The sequence below is a fragment of the Adiantum capillus-veneris genome, chromosome 13 (assembly GCF_014529385.1).
Source record: "Adiantum capillus-veneris isolate H3 chromosome 13, ASM1452938v2, whole genome shotgun sequence".
Taxonomy (NCBI): Eukaryota; Viridiplantae; Streptophyta; class Polypodiopsida; order Polypodiales; family Pteridaceae; genus Adiantum; species Adiantum capillus-veneris.
Window position 1 is genome coordinate 50,954,496 of NC_140943.1, and position 19,498 is coordinate 50,973,993.

At 46.2% G+C, this 19,498-nt stretch overlaps 2 protein-coding genes across 4 annotated transcripts in view; both read right to left on the minus strand.

Annotated features, from left to right (window-relative positions):
• The window catches only part of LOC147443977 (uncharacterized), a 111,767-nt gene that overhangs the window by 4,505 nt on the left and 87,764 nt on the right, over positions 1 to 19,498 (minus strand). The gene's annotated exons all lie outside the window — the stretch shown is intronic.
• On the minus strand, positions 1,425 to 19,321 carry LOC147443978 (uncharacterized). The gene is made up of 3 exons (XM_086527640.1): positions 18,683 to 19,321; positions 18,169 to 18,571; positions 1,425 to 1,489 (listed from the first exon to the last, which is right to left on the minus strand). The coding sequence occupies exons 1-3, from the start codon at positions 19,319 to 19,321 to the stop codon at positions 1,425 to 1,427; spliced, it is 1,107 nt and encodes a 368-aa protein (XP_086383766.1).

Sequence of the window (19,498 nt, forward strand, 5' to 3'; positions counted from 1 at the left end):
TTTGTGAGCCTCTAGCAGGACGTGCATGTCCAAGCCAGTCATAGTTGCAAACCCTCTCTTGCACAGTACCGCATTTTTGCACGTGCACTTTAGCCGCATGTGAACCACAACATGAGTCTTAGCTTAGGACTAGCCCTGGCACCTTTGTGAGCCTCTAGCAGGACGTGCATGTCCAAGCCTATTATAGTTGCATACCCTCTCTTGCACAATACCGCATTTTTGCATGTGCACTTTAGCCGCATGTGAACCACCCTTAGTATGGCATTTATTCATAATTGATTTTCAGTAGCAGAACCCAATAGCACCGAGTACTTGCATGACCAGCAGCCCCTTGGCGTTTTTCTCAGCATGAACCAGCACAAGCAGATTTCAGCCATCAGCATTTTCAGTTGCCAACGTTAGCCTCGCAGAACCCGCACCCGATCCCCGTAGCAGATCCTCGCCGCAGTCACCCCATCGTGGTAGATTCCAGTCTCATCAGCGTTTTCAGCCAGAAGACCAGCGTTTTCAGCTTTGAGCATCAGCAGATCTCAGCCTAGCCTCGTCATGGTTGCAGACCCCTTGCCATCGACATTGCCAGCAGATTCCAGCATTCATCCGTAGCATCACTGTCGTCGTCGTCCTCGTCCTCGTCATCGTCGACACAGAACCCTAGTACCTAGTACCCCTTGTGCCTTGGCTCCGCATAGGGATCCACAGAACCTCGTCGTTGTCACCATCATCGACATAGACCCATTAGTACCTCGTCGTCGACATAGACTCCATCAGTACCCTCGTCGTCGTCACCATTGTCGACATAGAGCCATTAGTACCTCGTCGTCGACATCATCGTCGTCGAAATAGACTCCATTAGTACCTCGTCGTCGACATCACTATCATCGACATAGATCCACAGAACCTCGTTGTCAACATCATTGTCGTCGACATAGACCCAACAGTACCTGTCGTCGTCGTCGTCATCGACATAGAACCTCTCAGTACCTCAGTACCCCGTAGTACCCACAATACCCTTCAGTATCTCAGTAGTACCCAGCATCAGTATCCATTAGCATCAGCATCTCAGCATTTAGTCATTGTATCAGCATTGTGCAAGAATAAAGAAAGTACTTGCTCTGGCAACAGAGCAAGGGGGCCCTTGAGGGTTTGGGACCCGACATTCGGTATCTCTCTCTCTTTGTGGTCTCACAGGTCACTTTGGCCTTTTGAAGACGTTAATATAACATTTCTCTCTCTCTCTCTCTCTCTCTCTCTCTCTCTTTCATTCAGTTCAATTCTTTCCGTCCCTTGTGTTTGTGCGGAGTACAAGATCCGAGATAAAAATCCTTAAACCCTTCCGCTGCACCTGACAAGTCTTTGGGGCTAGTGTGTCTTGGCTCAGAACTCCGTCATGCCGTGTCGACTCTCCACTCTCTCTCCATTCATGTTCAATCAGTTATTTGCACATTCTGTTCGTATGTTGCTATTGAATTCTTGCTTGGAGTGCCCAAGCCTGTAACAGTGGTATCAGAGCTCAGAACGATTCTTCTTCTAAGGAGGATCCGATCCTTTTTGCAGCACATGGGTTCTGTCACAAAGTGATGATGTGGCATGACCTACTGGACAATCCCTAGTGAAAGATGCAAATATAAATAGCAAGAGCAATTTTGAGAGGCCAAAAATAGAAGATCGATCCTTTTTGCAGCACACATGGGTTTTGTCACAAAGTGATGAGGTGGCATGACCAACTGGACAATCCCTAGTGAAAGATGCAGTTATAAATGAGAGAAACAATTCCGAGATGCCAAAAAAAGAAAATTTTCATTTTTATAAGTTGTTCCACTGTATAAGGTCCTATCTGATGGGGCCCAAGAGGGTATTCAACTATGACCGGCATGGACATGCACGTCTTGCTAGAGGCTCACAAAGGTGCCAGGCTCAGTCCTAAGCTACTAGAACATGCTAGACTGTGGCAGAACATGTCCACGTAGCGCAAGTGAAGTGCGCACGTGACATCACCCCTTGTTAAAGGTGAGGCACAACTACCGAACTTCTATCTGTACTTCTGATGCTGAATGCTTCTGATGCATGTGGATGCACCAACCAATGAGAATTCCTCCAAACGAGTGGATACTGCGGATGTAGATATGGTGCGATGTAAACACCTACCATACAAGTTTACTAGGTAGCCTTACTACTGTCGCAAAATACCAGCCTTCGTGTTGATTCTCCCTTGTGAGCAAGTACGACCACTCGAATAGTCTTGTCGTGAAAACATGCGGGTGAAGCTGAAAGGTAAGGGTGCTCGGAGGTATTTCCAAGGCTTTCTTGTCGACGGAAGTGGATGCACGCTACATGCCAATGCGAATGCAAAAGAGGGTTAGGCATCCTGTCTCCAACTCCTTCCACACCACATAAGAGGCAAGTAGATCTTGGGACTCAAGATTTGGGTTATCGTGTATCCGATGTCGATCTTTCTTCAAAGACATATCAATGAAGATGGGAGCTAATAAATCCATGATCGGGACTCAAAGATTCTTTCAGGAAAAAAAACAGGGAGAGGTTCTTTGGGTTCTTGGTTCTGCTTGGGTTCTTGAGGTTCTTGATTCTTGATGGTGCTTTTGTCACAAATTGGTGACGTGGCATGCCCGGACACATTCACAGCACTATACAGGCCAACAGAACGAGGAGATAGTGCTGACGTGGCAATCCCGGATTTTCCGTCGGATTTCACTCGGATTTCACGCTGACAGTGCCAACGTGGCCTGCTGTACGGATTTTTGCTTTTTACCTGACGATGTACGGTATTCCTGCTTTAGCGCTGGCTGAAAACTACAACTGCTGATTTGGCAGCTTTTGGGAATAAGTTGCTTTATTTTTAAGGCTTTTCACTTACTGCTTTTGGGGCTCTGCTTTTGGGCATCCCTTGTAACCTATAAATAAGTGGGCAGGGCCTCACTTCTCATAGCATCTGGACGCAGAGTCTGAGAGTGAGCACCTACCCACTCTCTTATACTTTGAACACAGATTAATACAAAAAGAAATATCGAAAGGGGCGCCGGTTTGGGGCCATTTTCTCTAGGTACGGGACTCGCCGTGCCGTGTCGACTCAATTGTGAAATTGTGACTGTTTTGAAGTGAATCTCTGCTGTGTCGCGGTAGAATCTTGACTTGGGGTGTCCAAGTCTGTTACAGTGGTATCAGAACACAGAAAGATTCTTCTTCTACGGAGGATCCGATCCTTTTTGCAGTGCATACAGCTTTTGGGAAAGAATCTTCGCGGCCTGACCCCGGACTTATTAGGCACTCCCACCCTTCATACATCGCGCATCGGGTGCGCTCCCGTCTTCATCGCTCTGTCTTACATGGCATAATGCCATAGAGAATCCTAGATTACACATGGGTTCTTGTGGAGAATCTGACAGAGACAACACCTCTCAGTGGGAAGGCAAAGAAAAGTTGAAGATTCGGCGCGGGAACTGAAGAAAAGAATGAAGATTTGGGCAAAAGTTTTCGGACAAGTTTGCCAGAACAGAGTACAATGTCAACTACAGATTGGCATATGAACAGATTGATTAAGTACTCCAGGGACCCGAGATTGGCGAAACACCTCAGGAATTACCCGATTGATAAGATTTACTCGAGACGGCGTGTGGCCATTGCTTCTCCTCTTAGGTAGGGAGGAAAGCTGAAAAGACAGACGAGTGCAGAAAAGCGGAACCTGTACTCGCAGAAAGACATGGACAAGCACTCTTGAAAAGAAGCACTTCTACAGAGCCAACCAATATGACTTCCTCGAAGACGAGCAAGAAAACAAAAGACTTTAAAGAAGGTGGACAATGATTAAATTTGAATCCTTTTCTGGGTTCCGAGATGCTCGAACATGATGGTCCACTCTTCTTCTGAGGAAGGAAGCTCCAGTTACATGGTTGAAATTCAAGAGGCTTCTTCTTGGCTGACTCGTGAGTATGAACGAGATATACAAACCGCTTGGCATCATCTTCGGATAACCAAGGAAGATTCTTTGGACGCTTATTGCAAGAGACTTTGGAACTCTTTTCTACCAACCTCTTCATTTACGAAGGTCTTGTTTAAGGAGCAGATTCGGGGGTTTTGCTGCGGACTTCTTACACAAATCCAAGACTACTGCTTGGAACAGAAGTCGAATTCTATTCAAGAATTGATGGGTCATGCGAAATGGGGTTTTGCCATACACTTGGGCAATCTGACTTACCCCACTGATGAGATCTTGACTCAGAGAACCCAACAGACCTCTCACAATGAGAGTAGAAAGAGAAGAAAGAGAAAGAGTTCCCACGACAAAGAAAAGAAAGATACACGTCCTCGACAGACTCTTAGAGAAAGGACTATCTCAAAGAGGGGAAGTGTTTTGGTTGCGGGGAATTTGGACACATCTCCGCAAAGTGCCCCAAAAAGGCACAGCAAGAACAGACTGAAGACACGCCAGAGAGTTCTAGAGCAGCAGAGGAACATGGCAGAAAAGGCACATGAAAAACAGAACTAGTACCACATTGCGTGGAGCCCAAACCGAATCAGATGAACGAAAGTACAAAACTTTGTTGCACTTAGGGCAAAGTGAAAGATCAAGAAGCCCTCATTTTCTTTGATGGAGGAGCCAAGGCCAACTTCTTTTGGCAGCTCGATTTGGAATCACACCCGACAGGCTGAGGCCACAGGCGGAGGTAGTTCTAGCGGCACCCGGACGGGATGTTGCCATTACAACGATCATTGGCAAACTTCGTTTGTAATGTTAGGGGTGTTTAGGGCACGAGAACTTCTACGTAATGCCCTTGGGAGGTTGTGACGTTGTGAGCGTGATGGAAACACATAGAACGCCTCTATAATGACCCGACACACACTCTTGGGAAGATACACACACACTAGGGGGCACCACTCGGCTTACACAACCAGCCTGGCCGAGACAGCAAACACACAGACGGAGTGAGAAGAGAGAGATTTCCCACTTGCCCACTCAACACTCACACATATACACTCACACACACACTCTCAATTCAGCTCAAAGGAGGAAAATTGCTGTTGTTTAGACTCAATGAAGCTCAGCCCAACACCAATGGGGCAAATAGTTTACACAGTATTGAGGAAATACACCAGATACAACCACAAAGTTAAGCAGAGGCTTCACTCATCGGAGAAGATTACACAGAAAAACAGCAGAAAACCTGTGAGGAATTTGGCAAAATGGGCAGCGCCATTGCGTCCGGAACGCCCAAAAACCCCACCCTACAATGTCACAGTGCTCAAATCCGACCTCAAATGAGCAGTTTAGGGCCAAAAAATGCTCCAAAAACAGCAAAAACACACTTGCGGCTGTTCCTCCTCTCTTCTCCACGTTTTTTTCTAGTCTTCTCTCCCTTTTTTTAGTTCCCACACTTAGCTTTATTAGTTGGGCACCCGTGGCCTTTTAGATGACCTCAAACGGACCCCGAACAGGCCAAAAACTGACCTCGCAGTGCATAGTTGTCACCTTTTTGCATCATCCGCACACTTGGAACTCATTTTTTCCAAATAATGCATTCCGCAACCACGTGAAGTAGCCCCAAAAAGTGGTCCTCATGATGACCTTTCTGCATAAGTATCACAAGAAAACACCCACGTCGTGTCCATACTTCTCCGCGTGCAAGTATCGACCCCGTTCGACCTCCTGACGCCACTCGATGGCATCTGACGCACCTGCTTACCTCATGTCGTCGGCCCGCGGATAGCTTCCTCGAGAAGTTTTACGCGCTACCAACTCCTTATTGTAGAAAAAACACACTGGTACTGATAATAGTGAAAATCGCTGCACTATGTACACCCTGTCCTACCTGTACACACGTGGGCCCCACGTAACCACCTGGCTATGGAAAATGAGCAATTCTTTATTTGATGCACCATGCATGTGTATGTACATATGCGCAATCCCTTGCTCAAAAAAACTCCTGACATAATTTGCCCATCCTCTAGCCTGCTAGATCATTCATGATCAGCAGTAGCAAAGAGAGATATGAGACTCGCCGCATCACAGGTCTCCTCATCCTTCACCAACATTGCTTGCTCCACAGACAGCTCATCTTGCTCCACCATCATTAACCTGGCATGATATAATTTAAGACGCAATCCATTTACCCTTGACTTATGTAGAACACCATCCAGGTTAGCCAACTGATATGTACCATTTGGAAAACACTCCACTACCTTGAAAGGACCTTCCCACTTAATCTGAAACTTCTTTTGGAAGGTGTTGTCCAGCTTACTGTTGTAACGCAAAAATAAGTCATGCTTCTTGATACCCTTACTTTTGACCTTTTCATTTATCTTTGCCAAAGCCTTATCCTGCATCTGCCCATAATGCTCCAATGCGCTCATCCTATCCAACTGGACCTCTTGTAACTGCAAGAGCCTCTCTTTGAATGCATCACTAGGCGGCCCAAGCAACTTCTCTAACATCATGACTGTAGCCTGCAGGCAACTCTACCTCCACAGGCAATAGTGCTTCCTTTCCATACACCAAATGAAATGGAGTAAACCCTGTACCTGTCTTCACCGAAGTACGGTAAGCCCATAATGCACTAGGCAATTCCAAATCCCAATTCTTTCCTTGGTGCTTTGTCACTTTAGAAAGAATTTGTACCAACTCACCATTGAATCTTTCATTTAAGCCATTACACTGCGGGTAATAAGGAGTGGTATGCTGGTGCCTAATCTTCATCTTTGTGCATAAGAAGTCTAGCAGTTTAGCTCTAAATCCTGGCCCCTTATCTGAAAGTAGCTCTAATGGCACCCCAAACTTGCAACATATTTCATCATACACAAATTTTGCCACATCCTTTGCAGTGATCTGTTTTACTGCTATAGCCTTTGCCCATCTAGAGAGATAGTCCACTGCCGTCAAAATATAGCTTTTACCCCTGCTTGTGATAGGTAACGGGCCTATTGCATCAATCCCCGACTTTTCAAACACATCAAACGTCATAATGGTTTTTCGTAGCTCTGGCTTCAACACTCTCTTCCCAAATGCTTGACACCTATTGCAAGACCTACATCAATGGTGAACATCCTTGTGCAAACTAGGCCATACATACCCGTCTTGCAAAATCTTATGCAAGGTGATCTTTAGAGCAAAATGGCCACCACATGCGCCTTCATGATTCTCTTCCAACACTCTATAAAGCTCCTCTCGCCAAGGTACACGTCTCAACACGAGATCAGCCCCTTTCATGTATAAAACATCACCAATCAATTTGTACCTGTATGCTCTACGCACAAAACCATACTTCTTAGACTTCTGAATCTCCTTTGGAATAATTCCTGTTAGCAAAAACTCCTCTTCTTGAGCCAAACTTTTCCGGCCATGATAAAGAGGTAAAGTGGTCCTCAACACAAATAGCTCCCCAATCATGCCTTGAGCTGCTTTATGTGCCTCTCCATTTAGAGCACGTTCAATGTGTCTGATGCTCCATGCTTCGAACTTTTTTAACAGGCCTTTAATTCTGAAGCACATTTCCTTCAATGAGGTGTTCTTGCTCTTCCACACACCCAGCACTTGCTTCACCACTAACAAGGCATCACCTTTTATGCTCAACCTTCGAACCCCATGCTTCAAACAAATGTGTAATCCGGCTTCCAGAGTAGCATATTCAGCCTCATTGTTACTATGAACATCCAATTTGAACCCTCTCTTGTATACTAGCTTCCCCTCTGGATCATAAAGTGCTATACCCCCTGAAGCTGCATCATGGCTCTTTCTGTATGAACCATCAAAGAACAACACATGTGCATTGCTGATCTGTGGCACTTCTTCAACTACCTATCTCACCACCTCTTCCTTAACAATAAGGGGATTCTCCTTGTAGGTCAACAAATCAGCTAGGGTAGCCCTTGTACTATCTTCCACTAGAAAAGAGAACTCAAATTCTTGTAGCTCAATTACCCATTTCTTGACCACATTTGACATGTTAGTGCCATTAATTAATTGTGGCAAAAAGGCATAACTCGTCAAGAAAACAAAAGGTCGTGGTAGCAAGTAATGACGAAATCGTCGACAAGCAAATATTACACTAGCCATCACTAGCTCTACTTCCGAGAACTTTCTCTCCGCTACCAACTTCACTCGGCTTGCACAATACACTGGCCTCATATAATGGCTGCCCTTCCCCTTTTGCAATAGCATGGCTCCAATGGCATCATCCCCTACTGATGGATTTACATAAAACACTTGCTCCCAATCACGAGCCTGCATGGATAACAACCCCCCTAACACCTCTTTCACCTCTTGAAACACTTCTTCACACTTGTCATCCCAATGCAATGGATCATGCTTTGCCACTTGTTGTAATGGATAAAGAAGCTGCGAAGACAATGGAATAAACCGTGCCATGTACTTCACTTTGTGTATAAAAGTTGCCAATTGCTTCGTACTCGTAGGTGATGGAAGAAGAATAATAGACTTAACCTTATCTGGATCAGTCTCAATGCCATTTTCTGACACCATATGGCCCAATAACTTCACCCTTGGCTGTGCTAGATGACATTTCTTTGGATTTAGTTGTCCAAGAAGCTCACCGCCTAACAAGCCTCCTTATCCAGTTTCACAAGCTCAACAAGAGGAGATCATGAGACAAGTGTATGAATTGGTGGAAAAAGGGATGGTGAGGTCTAGCTCCTCTCCGTTTTGTTCACGATTGCTTTTTGTGCAAAAGAAAGATGACACATATCACATGTGTGTTGACTATAGAGCACTAAATAAGACCACTATCAAAAATAGATTTCCCGTGCCGCGGGTAGAAGATCTATTTGATAAATTACAAGTTTTGGCTTGACAAATTCTCCAGACGCCTTCAAACTCATGATAGACAAAAATCTTCAGGCCATTCAAATTCTCTTGAGGAGTACAAGCGACACCTCTAGGTAATCTTTCAAGTTGTGACCCACATTCATTATATCGAGCCAATACCATCTGTAGCTTCTCATGATGTTCAACCCTACTGCTGTAGACACAGTAGTCATCCATGAAAGCTTTAACACAACTACCAATGAATGGTTCCAATACCCAATTTGCTCTCTCTTGATAGAAAGATGGTCCATTTGACAACCCAAATGGCAATACTGTGTAGCAATAGCAGCCCCATGGCGTAATAAAAGTTGTCTTTGTGCGGTCTTTAAGAGCAATCTTCAATTGAAAATAGCCTGAAAAACCATCACACACACTGTACCTCTCATAACCAGCCACTGAATCCAAGATCTGATCGATGAATGGAAGAGGATATGGGTTCTTCTTAGTGGCTGCATTTAAGGGCTTAAAATCTACACAAATCCTCCACTTTCCATCCTTCTTTGGACTGACTCCAACTGGACTGACCCATTCTGTGGTCTCCACAGGGACTATGAACCTTGCCTTCAACAACTTGTCCACCTCTTCTCGCAAGGCTTCCATTTGCTCTTGACCCATCCTTCTTAGCCTTTGCCGCACTGGCTTAGCACCTTCTTTCAGCTCTATATGCATCTCTTCGCCCTTGAACCCTCTGATCTCTTCATATGAAGTAATGAACAAATCAGGAAAACTAGCCAGCATGTGCAAATATATATCCTTCTCCATAGCTGAGAGGTCTCCACTGATCATTTGTGTCATCAATTCCTGCTTCTTTGACAACTCAACCTTGGTTTGCATTAGCCCTTCAATCACTTCATAAGGCCCTTCACTTTCATCTTCAACCTCATTCGCAAATGCAACTAAACCAGACTCCTGGATTTCTTTATCCATCAAAAGAAATGCAACATCAGTATCCTCATCACTGCTGGTAGTGCTATCACTGTCCTCATCTGTCACCGTGGAAGAGTCTTCATCACTAGACCCATCCTTATCTTCATAAAGCTCCTCTAATCGTTTCCTTGTGTCCATATTGTATAGCTTCTTGGCACCTGTCTTTCCATAGAAGCTAATCGTACCATGTCGCCAATCTTGAACAGCTCCCACTGCACGTAACCATGGTCTGCCCAGTATAATAGGATATGCTCCCAACCCTGCTGGCATCACATAAAAATCAACCACTGCCTTTGCATCATATGCCTCCACTTCTAAGCTCTTTACAACACCCAAGCATTTTACTTTTTGATGGTTTGCCAATCTGATCCGAAACCCTGACACCCCAGTCACTGTAAGACCCATCTTCTCAACGCATGAGTGTGTTATCAGACATATTTGGGCCCTGCCATCAACATAGCCTTGTCCTAAATTTTTCCTTTTGTGCCACACATCTACTATTGGACAGATATCTGGTAGCTCGTCCATTGCCAACACCTTCACTGAACCTCTCTCTGGCTCTTTCTCCATTGGGTTAACCATCCTCTTCCACTGTCGCTTTAGCTTAGGCACCATCTCTATAAGCTGCCCAAAAGTAACATCGGCTTTCCTGCTTGTCAGATCCTCCTTCAAGTCATAGCTTAATTGCCCATCCCCTAGTGGAAAATCTGAAACATGAAACTTTCGACGAGATCTCCTTTTCCTCTTGGCCTTGACATCCTCGCCTTCATGGCTCTTTCCTTTCTTCTTACTAGGACCTGGGGCACTTCTTCCTTCCTTATCCTCTGTGGTCCTCTTCCCAATAGGCATCACTAATGTATCCTCTAGCTTTGATGCCTTCTCCAAGGTGACTACATTTAGCACTTTGGTCTTTCCCTTTTCCTCCTGGGTCAGTCCACTGGTTCCTTCGTCTCCCTTAATTTCGATGCCATAATCATTTGACCTAGTTAACACCTATCTTGGCAATGGATACATGTCTCCCCCCATCCTTGGTGGCTTATCACATTGCGGGCTAATGTGACCCAACTCTCCACAATTGTAACATGTGGGCGTCTGCCTCCAAAACCTACCATTGCTTTGTCCAACACCATTCCTAGGCCTTTCTTCACCTCCTGGCTGATTTGCAAACCTCCCTCGACCTCGATTATTTCCCACTTGACCTAGCATGTTTAGTCTGAGATTCTTCATCAAATCTACCACTTGCCTCATGTCTTGCCTTAGCCCATCATCTTGCACCGATGTAGTGACCACTGCTGGCATAACCTCAGTATTAACAGGAAACACTGGTTCATGATGAACCCCTGACATGCGACCTTGCGAAGAATCCATAGGCTGAAATTCAGACCTCATGGGCAAAGACTCCACCCCTAATTGGCTCATTTTCCTCAGCTTCCACTCTTTGTTCCTTGCTACCTCTAGTGCATCTTCATATGTCCTAGGCTTCTTTAGCTCCACTCTCCAACGTATATTCTCCCAAAGACCAGCCCAGAACCTGTCCTTCATCATGTTAGGCGGGGGTACCTGTGGTGCTAAGGCCTTGCACATCCTCTCCCATGCCAATGAGAACTTACGTATGTACGCATCTACTGGCTTACCTTCCTTTTGCACTAAACCCTGTACTTCTTGCCACACTTTGTCAGGATCTTCTATCTTTACAAACTCCACTTCCAATCCATGCCTTAGATTATTCCAACTCAATCTTACGGGTGGATCTGCTGCACGCAACTCCTCTTCAAATGCTTTGGACCAAACTCGTGCATCACTCTTCAAACAAATTTGGAGAAGACGTAACATCTGCGCACGGTCATGAATCTGGTTGCTAATGCAGGCAACCTCCATCTTTTCCAGAAAGTCTTCCACATCTTCATCACTTCTTCCATGAAACTCCGGATAAGAGAAAGCCATGGCTACCCAAGTTTCAATGCTTTGAGAACCCCTTTGAACACACGTGCAAGAACCCAAAACTTTTACTGACTCAATTCCCAGAAACTTCAATGGAGCTCAACTTTAGATAAGGACAAACACATGCACATCAAATGAGTTTTCATAGTTGATCATCGGAATTACAACAGGCAAAGGACATTCCAAGATCTCTCGTAATCTTCTTGGCTGGAACATAAAGACTATGCGCTGCTGGAAAAAAATCTTTCTGGACACATGAACATTTATTTGGATTCTCTGAGTTAAATGAAAAGGAGTGAATTGAGGGCCATTTTGATCATCCATTAAAGCCAACCATGAAGCTCCCAAGAAAGCACACCTGTCTTATCCTCAGATTTTTCCAAAATTTCAACAACATAACAGCATAAATGGCTCAAAAGACCAAGAAACCAGCCATTATAACTTGGAAAAATTTTAACAGAGTTTCCCCAGAAGTAGAGCAGTAGGAACCCAAAATATAGACTGTATATATATGCATAAACTGTCAACAATAGAACCCGAGCATCAAATAGGGCTCACTAGTACATAGCCTATGGCGAGGTCACGAAAAGGGTGCTCCAGCTCCCTGTATCACCGAAAGGATCTCCACATTTGAGAATCCCCCAGCTCAATAAAAACCTCACGCTATCGACCCTCACACGAAGGCTAATGCAAATCGCGTATAGTCAAGTCTCAGAAATGGCTGGGACTGCCAAATACAACCAAGTATGGCTCCACAAATGCGTACAATGGTAGTTTCCACAAGTAACGTACAATCCAGCAGACAATGCCCTCAAATAGGCGCCAAGTGATGCATACCCACAACAACTGCAAGTGACATCACTGCTAGTATATCACTGTACTCCAGCTACCTGTACCTGTGTGAATCACCTGTACCTGTCCCTGTAACCTGTAATCTGCAACCTGCAACCTGTAATCCCGAAGCTCGAAGCTCGAAGCAGAAGGTACTCGAAGAAGATCCTCTGTGGGGGCGCCAAAAGAATGTGAGCGGGATGGAAACACACAGAACGCCTCTATAATGACCCAACACACACTCTTGGGAAGATACACACACTAGGGGGCACCACTCGGCTTACACAACCAGCCTGGCCGAGACAGCAAACACACAGACGGAGTGAGAAGAGAGAGATTTCCCACTTGCCCACTCAACACTCATACACACACACTCACACACACACTCTCAATTCAGCTCAAAGGAGGAAAATTGCTATTGTTTAGACTCAATGAAGCTCAGCCCAACACCAATGGGGCAAATAGTTTAAACAGTATTGAGGAAATACACCAGATACAACCACAAAGTTAAGCAGAGGCTTCACTCACCGGAGAAGATTACATAGAAAAACAGCAGAAAATTTGTGAGGAATTTGGCAAAATGGACAGCGCCATTGCGTCCGGAACGCCCAAAAACCCCACCCTACAATGTCACAGTGCTCAAATCCGACCTCAGTTGAGCAGTTTAGGGCCAAAAAATGCTCCAAAAACAGCAAAAACACACTTCCGGCTGTTCCTCCTCTCTTCTCCACGTTTTTTTCTGGTCTTCTCTCCCTTTTTTCAGTTCCCACACTTAGCTTTATTAGTTGGGCACCCGTGGCCTTTTAGATGACCTCAAACGGACCCCGAACATGCCAAAAACTGACCTCGCAGTGCATAGTTGTCACCTTTTTGCATCATCCGCACACCTGGAACTCATTTTTTCCAAATAATGCATCCCACAACCACGTGAAGTGACCCCAAAAAGTGGTCCTCATGATGACCTTTCTGCATAAGTATCACAAGAAAACACCCACGTCGTGTCCATACTTCTCCGCGTGTAAGTATTAACCCAGTTCGACCTCCTGACGCCACTCGATGCCATCTGACGCACCTGCTTACCTCATGTCGTCGGCCCGCGGATAGCTTCCTCGAGAAGTTTTACGCGCTACCAACTCCTCCTTATTGTAGAAAAAACACACTGGTACTGATAATAGTGAAAATCGCTGCACTATGTACACCCTGTCCTACCTGTACACACGTGGGCCCCACGTAACCACCTGGCTATGGAAAATGAGCAATTCTTTATTTGATGGACCATGCATGTGTATGTACATATGCGCAATCCCTTGCTCAAAAAAACTCCTGACAACGTCCTCCTTGAAATCCCTTTGTACCACAAGAACAACGCCTTGGTTGACTATCAGGCTGAGAAAGCGACTTTGACAAATGAAGGGCACAGAGATTGTACTTGATGTAATTCAATTTGAGAACTGAATGATGATTGAAGGTTGAATATGTTTTGACCTTGATAAAGAACGCCAAGATTTTCTCCACACTCATGCCGATTGCTTTTCTGAGGGCCTGGCCTGCCAGGCGAGTTGTCACCAGCTCGTCCTGAGGATCATACCATTGATTTGATACCTGGAAGCACACCACCGAACCGGCCACCTTACCAACTGAGCCGAGCCCAGAATGAGGAGATTATGAACCAAGTGAAAGACCTCTTGAAAAAGGGTCTTATGAAAAAGGGTCTTATCCAGCCGAGTACTTCACCTTACTGTTCTCTGCCGGTGTTGTTGGTTTTGAAGAAAGACGGATGTTGGAGAATGTGCATTGATTATAGAGCTCTCAATAAAATCACCATCAAAAACAGATTTCCGATTCTGAGGATCGATGATATTCTTGACCGACTACAGGGATACTCTTGTTTCAGCACGATCGATTTGAAAAGCGGATATCATCAATTCCGAATCGCGCCGGGAGATGTCTACAAGACAGCTTTTCGGACGACCTTTGGTTTATATGAATTTTTGGTGATGCCTTTTGGCCTTCCTAATGCTTCAGCAGTAAGGGAGGGTAGGTAGGGGTGAGGGGGTTGGGGGAGGGTAGGGGCGAGGGGAGAGAGTGGATAGGGGCGAGGGGGTTGAGGGTGGGTAGGGGCGAGGGCAGAGAGGGAGAGTGGATAGGGGCGAGGGGGTTGAGGGAGGGTAGGGGCGAGGGGAGAGTGGATAGGGGCGAGGGGATTAGGGAGGGTAGGGGCGAGGGGGTGTGAGAGGGTAGGTAGGGGCGAGGGGGTTGGGATAGGGTAGGGGCGAGGGGGTGTGAGAGGGTAGGTAGGGGCGAGGGGGTTGGGATAGGGTAGGGGCGAGGGGGTGTGGAGAGGGTAGGGTAGGGGCGAGGGGAAGTAAGGGAGGGTAGGGGCGAGGGGGTTGGGATAGGGTAGGTGCCTCACTTAAAGTCTTTCAGGAAAGCACCAATACAGGGAACTCAGGGTAAAAAGCAATATTGGGTAGGGTTGAGTGAAAAAGAAAAGCTAGCAGTAAGCAAGCAGGAAGCAGTAAGCGAAAGCACAAAGAAATATAGTAAGGAGCAACTAGTTGCAGCAACGGCTTGGAGTCCAAGGTAGAGAGAGAGAGAGAGGGATAGAGAGTGTAGATGCTACACAATTTATAGCCAATGGCCTATCAGGGCTTCCACTTGATATAGTGCTTGTGAGCAGTGTGAGAGAGATGTGCCAGAATGTCGAGAAGATCCATATTCTATCTGATTAGAGTTGTACTCGCCAAAGAGAGGGAGAGGGGTTAAGCTGTAAGGACCAAAGATAGAGATACCCAGGATACAGATAGACACGAAGACAGAGAGAAACAAGAAGCTGTTTATCTAATCAATTTGTGAATTCCAATAATTAGAAAGAAAAAATTCGAGAGTAGCTGGAATCCAATTCGAATTATGTCAATGTGAGGTGAGAAGGAGTTTGATGCATGCATAAAACACGAGAATTTTTACGATAACATAGATTACACTGAGATGAGAACTTGAGATAAGGTAAATCTGAGAAGAGGGTTAATTGATCGATGGAGAGAGCCGAAAATTGAGACGGGACAGTCATACAGTTGTATGTGGGAGTTATAACACAACCAGATTCTATAGAGTCAGGCAAGTGAGTGATAGCACTTTATTCTTGATCCATTTACCAGTGGCAAAGGAACGCCTTTCAAAGTGACTAACTCCACAGCCCCCTGTGGCAAAATCTCATGTACCTTGAAAGGCCCTTGCCAGGCTAGGATCAACTTCTTGGCTTTCTTCAGATACTTAGCTTGATAGAGTAGCACCAGCGAGCCTTGTATTATTTTCGGCCGTCGGAGATGGCGATCATGCCACGCTTTGCGACGAATCTGCTCGGCTTGCAGAGCATGTGAAGCTAAACGACGGCTTTCATCCAATAAGGTGAGACGGGATATAGAAGCAGATTCCATGCCCCAACTAGCACGCAGACTGCCCACCCTAGGGGATCCGAAGTTGAACTCAAATGGAGCTATGGCTTCCAAACCAAAAGCGATTGAAAAGGCGTGTGATTCCTTGTTGCTTTGAAAGATGTGCGGTATGCCCAAAGAGTGCCGTGCACAGCCTGAGCCCACGATGCTGGATGGAGATGACATGCTTTCCGCAGGAGGGCGATCAGAACCTTGTTGGTGCTCTCGGCCTGCCCATTGGCTCTAGGGTAATAAGAGCACGACTTGCGATGAAAAATCTTGTAATTGGCTAGCAAAGTTGAGATCATGTCATTGACAAAATGACTACCCTTATCACTGGTGATCTCTAAGGGACATCCAAATCTGCATAAAATATTTTCGTATAAAAATTTGGCTACTGTATTGCCAGTGCAATCCACTGTCGCTAGTACCTCTGTCCACTTTGTTGCGTAGTCTGTAGCTACTAGCAGATATTTGCGATTACCTGGTTGAGCAGGGGGATATATTGGACCCACAAAGTCCAAGCCCCATCTCTCAAAAGGTAGCCACGCCATCGAGACCTGCAGAGGACGGTTGGATTGCTTACTTGGCTTCGGCCCACAGCGTTGGCACACATCACAAACCTTAGAATATGCTATCGCATCCTTAAAAACGTAGGGCCACCATAGACCACTCTGTAGAATCTTCTGGGCGATGTGACCAGGGTAATGGCCACCAATGGGACCATTGTGGGCATCCTCTAGAATATGCTCCACCTCATGAGGCGAGACACAACGCTTCAGAACACCATCTGGTCCCGATTTGTAGAGCTGCCCCCAATCAGAGTGAAAGGCCTGGACTTCAACAACAATCTCCTCTTCTGCAGTGGAGATGCCTTCTCTAGGTTCAGCCCAGTAGATAGAAAATGTAAGACCTCGCCGTACCATTCCGGTGTTGTATCTATTTTAAAAAGACTGCTATCTGGAAAGTCATCCGCAATCCCGGTAGCTTCTTCACCTGTGTGAATGCGAGAGAGGTGGTCAGCCATTACATGATGCTTACCAGGACGGAGTACCACTTCAAAATCAAACTCTTGGAATAGGAGGAGCCATCGCCATACTCGATCTGCGACCTGTGGCTTATTAAGTAGATAGCGCAAGGCATGGTGATCAATAATAATTGTGAAGTGGACCCCTAGCAAATAGTGACGAAATTTTTGTAGAGTATACACTATAGCCAAACCTTCCCTCTCTGTGGTGCTATAGTTGCGCTCTGCTTTGGTGAGCAGGCGACTTGCATAATGTACAGGGCGATCCAAGTTGAGCTCTTTGCTAGGCTGAGTCAGCACAACACCCACAGCCAGCAGACTGGCATCTGTATGCACATGAAAAGGTAGGGCCCAATCCGGGGCAACTAGAATAGGTGCTTCAGTGAGACGTTTTTTGAGGTATGCAAATGCTTCAACCTCAGGTGTTGACCACTGGAAGGGAACGGCAGCACTGGTGAGCCGGGTCAATGGTTGAGCCACCTGTGCATACATACGTATAAACCTGCGATGATAGCCGGTGTGGCCCACGAAGCTCTGAACACCTTTGGGATTTATGGGAGGAGGTAACTTCAAGATGGCCACTATCTTCTCTGGGTCAGGTGCTAACCCTTGAGCAGACACCACTTGGCCCAACAGTGTACCCTTGGTGACCAAAAAATGACACTTGTTCGGATTGAGCTTCAAACGTGCCTCTCTGCACCTGAGGAAGACTGCAGAGAGCTGAGCAAGATGCTCCTTTAGATTTTCTACTGGGATCGAACATTGAGCACCCGAGAAGGTAGAAAAGTTGTCCATGAATATGCGAAGGTGATCAGTAAGCAGAGGACAAAAGATGAGATATACTATGCGATTGAAAGAAGGCGGTGCATTTTTAAGCCCAAAAGACATTCTAGTGTAGATGAAAATACCCCAGGGAGTCACAAAAGCTGTTTTGACTTGGTCGTCAAGATGAATTCCTAACTGATTGTAGCCGTTGAACCCGTCCATAAAACTATACAGTACATGGCCAGCGACATCTTCGAGGACTCTCTCAGTGAAAGGGGTCCGAAATCCATCCGGGATTGTGACCTTATTCAGAGCCCGGTAGTCGACGCAAACTCGAATTTTGTTGGACTGCTTCTTTGGGGCAATAACCATAGGGGACAACCGTTCTGAGTGCTCTACTGGTACAATAATACCTGCTTCTTGCATTTTTTCCAACTCGATTTTGACTGCTTCTGCATACTTGGGATTCAGTTTGTAAGCCCGTCCTCTGACCGGCTTAGCCCCCTCAACCAGAGGAATTGTGTGGACTCCTAGCTCTGCTGGGATTCCTTCCAAATCGTGGTAAGACCAGGCAAATACATCCTTGAAAGAGAGCATGAAAGAGATTACCAAGTCGAGTAGAGCGGGGTGATCCCATAACCAAGCGGCTAACAAGATGGGCTGATGGTTGTCAGGGCCGCCTAGGTTGACCTCTTTGACTGGGTCAGGTGGTGCAGTGGGCGAGGCTGCGTCAGGGAGAGAAGACCGTGCCGCCTCTGTGAGCATCTCGACATTATGAGCTGGCGTCTGATCAATGTTGAAATCAGCATACTCTTCCTGCAACCATCCTGATGGAAGCTCTGCGAATGGTGAATCCTCAGATACCTCAAAGTGCTCCGGCATGGGTGGAGAGTCAGATGGAGTAGAGGCTAAGGAAGAAGCTGGGGTGTTGGCCAACTCTTGTAAGGGAGACTTTTTCCCCCTTCTATGGTGTGTTATAGGCTCACCCAGGCCGACGGTTTCCATCAAGGGACCCTCTGAAGGATGGTGACCAGAGACCGGTCCACTTGGTTCTGGCGCACTTGTCTGACTGGGATTATTGGCTTCAGGTGTAGGATCAGGGGGAGAGGGTGAATCTGTTGGCAAAAGTTGAAGAGAGACTACATAGCATGGCATCGAAGAGGTAGCTTCTAACCACTGCAGTAAGTCTTCATCGGACCCATCAGGAGGGATCGGCTGCTCCAAGTCAGGTTTGGACTCTACTGACAAAGAGCTATGCTGAACGACCGGATCCATACCTCCTTCGAGACGAATTTGTTGCATTGGAGAGCCAGGAGTACGTATCCACATGGCGTCGTTTCCCCAGTCGTGAAGTGCTTTCGTATGTCGCAACCATGGCCTACCAATCAGCAAGGGATAACCTCCCTCTACCTGGGGAAGATTAACTACCACAAAATCCAAGTTAAAAGTGAAATCTTGTACCTTCAGAGGCACCTTGTCGACTATGCCCACTGGGTAGACTGTTCTCTGATCGGCCAATGTAACAGTGAAAGGAGCAGGTCGGGTAGGCTGTAGACCTAAGGCCATCATAGTGAATTTGGGCATCAAATTGATTCCAGATCCACCATCAACGATGACGCCGGATAGCTGGGGCCCAAGAATAGATACAATGAGACGAGGACTTTTAAGTTTTATAATCGGTGAGGGGAGTAGTTGGATAGGAAATCAAATAAGACTCTGAGGGCTGTACAGGGAGGTGCCCGC

Excerpts from the sequence above, each read along its gene's own strand:
- LOC147443978 (XM_086527640.1), bottom strand. The coding sequence starts at position 19,321 with ATGGCCTTAGGTCTACAGCCTACCCGACCTGCTCCTTTCACTGTTACA. Across the intron at positions 18,572-18,682 it reads CCTTACAAGAGTTGGCCAAC|GAAGAGTATGCTGATTTCAA; the intron begins ACCCCAGCTTCT and ends GGATGGTTGCAG. Across the intron at positions 1,490-18,168 it reads GGAAAAAATGCAAGAAGCAG|GCTTGGGCACTCCAAGCAAG; the intron begins GTATTATTGTAC and ends CCACTGTTACAG.